General features: G+C 33.5%; 1 protein-coding gene across 1 annotated transcript; it reads left to right on the forward strand.

Annotated features, from left to right (window-relative positions):
- The first annotated feature begins 2547 nt into the window (after positions 1-2547).
- On the forward strand, positions 2548-5268 carry LOC114581380. The gene is made up of 2 exons (XM_028701400.1): positions 2548-2641; positions 2769-5268. Exon 2 carries the CDS (start codon positions 3091-3093, stop codon positions 5266-5268), a length of 2178 nt encoding a protein of 725 aa, XP_028557233.1. The 5' UTR covers positions 2548-2641; positions 2769-3090.
- The last annotated feature ends 229 nt before the right edge of the window (positions 5269-5497 follow it).

Genomic DNA, 5497 nt, shown 5'->3' on the forward strand with positions numbered 1-5497 from the left:
AATTGTTACACTTTTTTTGCCAATAATGCACTGGAACGTACGTCGGAATGTGTTCCAGTGTATTATTTACGATGGAAAAGGTTTTTTCGTCGCATGCCAAACTGTTGCATTAAATTTTGCCAGAAATTCGACAGAAACGTTATCTTTCCGTTGCAATTATCATGTTACTGGTGGATTACGTCCGCTGGTAATGACGGGTTTTCTTGTAGTGGGTAAATAATGCCTTTCATTGCACCATTCTAGTTTAATCCACTTTTCTTTTCCTTTAGGGAAGCTTTTGGAACTATGTATGATCATTATAAGTTTATCTTTATGTCATTTTGGTTAACCAATGCTCATTTTTTTTATAAAGTCGATAATTCAAATTTTCAAGGCATATACTAACCAATTTATAATATCTTCATTGATGATATTTTGAAAATTGTGCTGAACATTTGAGGATATTATTGGAGTTGTTAATAAATAATTAATTATATGTAAAGTTTTTTAAATGTGAATTTTGACCAAGTAGTGTTGCATTTAGTGGGATAAATCTTGTTGTTGTTGTATAGTGTTATAATTTTGGGGCACATAATTAGTGTTCAAGGAATTTTGGTGTGGATCACGAAAAATGAAAATAATATTAGAATGTTTACATTAAAGAATGTTAAAGAGGTTTATTGTTTTTTAGGTTTGGCAAGATATTTAGGAGGTTTGTTAAGAGGTTCTCATAGATAGCTATGCCATTGTTTAGATTGTTGTGAAACAATGCTAAATTTAAATTGCCAAAAAAAATGGAAAAATAATTTTCAAGAATTTAAAAGGTATTTGATAACGGCACTAGTGTTAACCAACAAGAATAGAATGATTTTGGATTTACAGTGATGCATCTTTAAAATGATTGAGATTCATTTTAATGCAAAATATTAAAATAATAGTTTATTTATTAAGAGAGTAGAAATTGCATGAGAAATTATTCAACCTATGATTTAGAATTGGCAGTGCTAGTCATTGCTTTGAAATTTTGGATATACTATTTATTGGACAAAATATAAAATATTTATTGATCACAAGAGTTTAAAAAATCTAGCCACATAAAATAATTAAACTTGAGGCAAAAAAGATGACTTAAGTTATTAAATATTATAATTTGAATTTAAAATATTGTCAAGCAAATGTAGTAGTTGAAATTTTAAGTCGAAAGTTCACAAGAATTACAAGTTGGATGATTATGAAGAGCCTAAATTGATTTAAAAATTAGAAATTTTGCAATAAGAGGTTAGAAGATTTGATAGATATATTGCATTAGTTGATTGTGGAATGAACTTATAGACATAATTAAAGAAATTCAAAAAAACTAGCAATTAATATTAGAAGTTAGTTGATCAAGTATATTTATGAACATGGCAAGAGAGATTAAGTGGATTGTTTCAGTCATTACCAATTTTAGAATGGTTGTGAGAATAAAATGCAATGTATTTTATTATCAGATTTCCTAGATCTAAATAGCATCACGATTGCATTTGGGTGATAATTGATAGGTTAACTAAGTCTATTCACTTTGTGCTATCAAATAGATATTCAGTTGATAAGTTAACAAGATTATATGTGAAGGGAATTATTAGATAACGTGGCATTCCAAAAGTGATATTATAAAATAGGGATAAAAAATTTACTTATGGACTGTAGATTATCATTCATAAAAATTTAAGCATAAAATTAAATCTCAGTATAACATTTCATCTACAAATTGGTGTCCAGTTAGAAGAAATTATTCAAATGCTTCAAGATTTTTTGAGTTTATGTGTAATGTATTTTAGAGGCAATTGGGAATATCATATTTTAATTATTGAAGTTGTATATAATAGCAATTATTAATTCAATATTCAAATATTGAATTTGTATATAATAACTATGAAATGTTGTATAGTAAAAAATGCAAAATTTCATTAAACTAGTTTGAAGTAACAGAATGACAATTGATGGGTTTTGAATCAGTTGAGAAGGATATAAGGAAATTAGGCTAATCAGAGATAGACTAAAAGATACTTAGGATCATCATTCAAAATACTATGACCCTAAGCATAGAATGGTAGAAGTTGAAGTCAAAGATTTATATTTTTGAAAGTAAAAAATACACTACAGGAAAAATGGCAAATACCGGCGGTTTTAACTGGCGGTTTATAGACCGTCGGTATTACCGATGGCTCCGCCGGCGGTTAAGCCGTCGGACTATAACGACGGCCAAATCGGCGGCTTAGCTACGATACACCGCCGGTGTTACCGACGGTCTATAAACCACCGAAAAACCGCCGGATATCAACGTGAACCGGCGATTTTCCGGCGGTCTACACCGCCGGTGATAAGTGATTTTGTTCCGGCGGTCTAGACCGCCGGAAAACCGCCGCGCCGGTAAAAGTCCTAATACGAGCCCCCTCGCTCCGCTCATTTCATTTTCACTATTTCCTTCTCTCTCTCGGTCGCTCGCTCTATCGTCTCCTCCGCTCGTCCGATCAGCCCCCGACGAAGGAACTCCGACCGCCGACCCCATTCCAAAAAAGTAATTACTTGGATCTTCTGCTGATTCTAGAATCACAAGATACAACACTTCTTTCAAAAAATGATCTTAATGATTAGTTATATGGTTGCGAATATTACATGTGTTGGTTATCGTGAAACTTGTATGCGTATCCACAATTTATACTGAAATCTTAATATTTCTTTTTTAGTCCTTTTAGAGCCCATGGTTGATTCTTCCTAAAATCATCACTTTTTAAAGACACCTAGAGTTTGATTTTTTCCTTCGCTAATTGTTCCAGTAAAATTTGGGTTTTTTGTAAAAGTGATATTAATTTAACTAGTATTGATGATTTTGATCAAATTATTCATTGCAACTTCTCTATTTTTAATATTTATAATATTGGTATATAGTTTATTTAGTTGCACAAGACTTGGTAGATTGCCTCTTTGGCAATGGCTTGTTGACCTTGAGAATTCTTATAAGGAACATTGGTTTATTAGAGGTGACTTTTAAAGCATAAAAATCTATTTCGATGTATAACAGATTGTTTATGCCTCCAACATGTAGGGTACGTTTACTTCAACGTGCAAATGACTATCCAAGAAGAGAGATATTGGATGTATAATAGATTGTTGCCGGGTCGAAAAGGATTGACAGTTGAATTTATACAGGGAGTTGAAACTTTCATTCAAGTTGCATCTCAACTGCCTTCCTTTCAGCTTGATAAAATGTTTAGATGTCCGTGTTCGAAGCATAAAAATCTAGCATTCCTAAAGCCCGATGATGTGAAGCTTGATTTATATCGTAGGGGATTTCTTCCAAACTATTGGATTTGGACATCACATGGCGAGTACGAGCCACATAGAGATGCTCATGCTGGTTCATCTACAGCTTATGAAACATTTCATGAAAATCAAATGAGTAGACCCTATGAAGACCTTATTTTTGATGTAGCAGGTCATAATTTAAGGTCTAATGTGGAAGAGCCACCAAATGCAGAGACACAAAAATTCTTTGAGTTATTACATTCAGCCCAAAAGCCAATTTGGGAAGGTTGCAGTACGCATTCAGAATTATCCATTGCAGTGAGGATGTTAAGTATTAAAACTGAGTATAATATTCCTCGTGAGTGTTTTAATGACGTTATTGGTCTTATGAAGGAAACTAATCCGGCTGACAATATAATTCCCTCAGACTTGTACCGAACAAAGAAATTAGTATCCAAGCTGGGTCTCACTGCTACAAAGATTGATTGTTGTATCAATGGATGTATGTTATACTATAAGGATGATGCAGCAGAAGTTACTTGTCACATCTGCAATGCTCCTCGTTTTAAGCAGAACTCGGGAAAACAACGTCGTCCAAAGAAAGATGTGCCATATTCCCGTTTGTTTTATTTACCAATCATTCCAAGACTTCAGCGGCTCTATGCATCAATGAGTTCAGCAGGCCATATGAGATGGCATAAGGAGAAAATAGCAAAAAGTGATGTTCTTTCTCATCCATCAGATGCTGAAGCGTGGAAACATTTTGATCGAGTGCATCCTTCATTTGCTGCTGAACCCCGCAACATAAGATTGGGATTATGTACTGATGGTTTTACTCCTTATAGTCAAACAGCTACACCGTATTCTTGTTGGCCAGTTATATTAACACCATACAACCTGCCACCAGAGATGTGTATGACTACTCCGTTCATGTTCTTAACTCTGATTATACCTGGACCACATAATCCGAAGGCAAAGATTGATATCTATTTGCAGCCATTAATTGATGACCTCAAATTATTATGGGAAGAAGGAGTGCTCACATATGACATATCAATAAAACAAAATTTTCTCCTTCGAGCTGCTTTGCTGTGGACTATCGGTGATTTTCCAGCTTATGGTATGTTGTCTGGTTGGAGCACAGCAGGGAAATTAGCATGTCCTTACTGCATGGAGAACAGTAAAGCTTTCACATTAAAACATGGAGGGAAAAATACTTGGTTTGATTGTCATCGTATGTTTCTAAATGCTAATCATCAGTTTCGAAGAAATAAAGAAGCATTTGTTAAAAACAGAATTGAGCGATCACCTCCTCCACCCAGATTAAGTGGTGATGAGATACTCCAGAGACTTTCCAACATTCCAACAATTATTGATTATCCAATGCTATCAGAATCTAAATTTCCGGGTTATGGTGTTCAACATAATTGGATTAAAAAAAGTATTTTCTGGACATTACCTTATTGGAGAACTAATTTGATAAGACATAACTTGGATGTTATGCACATTGAGAAGAACTTTCTGGATAATATTTTTAATACAATTATGGATGTTAAAGGCAAGAGTAAAGATAATGTCAAAGCAAGGATGGACATTAAAGAGTTTTGTCGGCGAAAAAATTTGGAGTTAGTAACAACAACTGACGGTAAACTAATGAAGCCCAAAGCTCCTTACTCTTTCACGTTAGAGCAAAAAAGAATGATATGTCAGTGGTTTAAAGGTTTAAAAATGCCGGATGGTTATGGATCAAATATAAGCCGATGTGTTGACTTGAAATCTGCAAGGTTATTTGGACTCAAAAGTCATGATTGTCACATAATTATGGAGGTTCTTCTTCTGATCATAGTCAGTATATTACCCGATTACATATCAAATCCGTTGATTGAGCTTAGCATTTTCTTCAAAGATTTATGTTCATCTAAACTAAGTGAAAATGCTTTACGTAGGTACGAGGATAACATACCAATCATCCTATGCAAGTTAGAGAAGATATTTTTGTAGTGATATGAGAGGTATTGCTAGATTTGGTTAAAGAGATAAATAAAGTCCTAAATTTGTAAGACCATTTTGAATCATTGAACGAATTGATATCGTTGTTTACAGATTAGCACTGTTGCCTGACATGTTTGATATATTTGATATTTTTCATGCATCAATGTTGATAAAATGGGTTACATATGCACAAAAAAAAATACTACTTGATGAAATTAATGTATGTAAAGATCTAAAG

Source organism: Dendrobium catenatum, unplaced genomic scaffold (genome assembly GCF_001605985.2).
Source record: "Dendrobium catenatum unplaced genomic scaffold, ASM160598v2 fragScaff_scaffold_1685, whole genome shotgun sequence".
NCBI lineage: Eukaryota > Viridiplantae > Streptophyta > Magnoliopsida > Asparagales > Orchidaceae > Dendrobium > Dendrobium catenatum.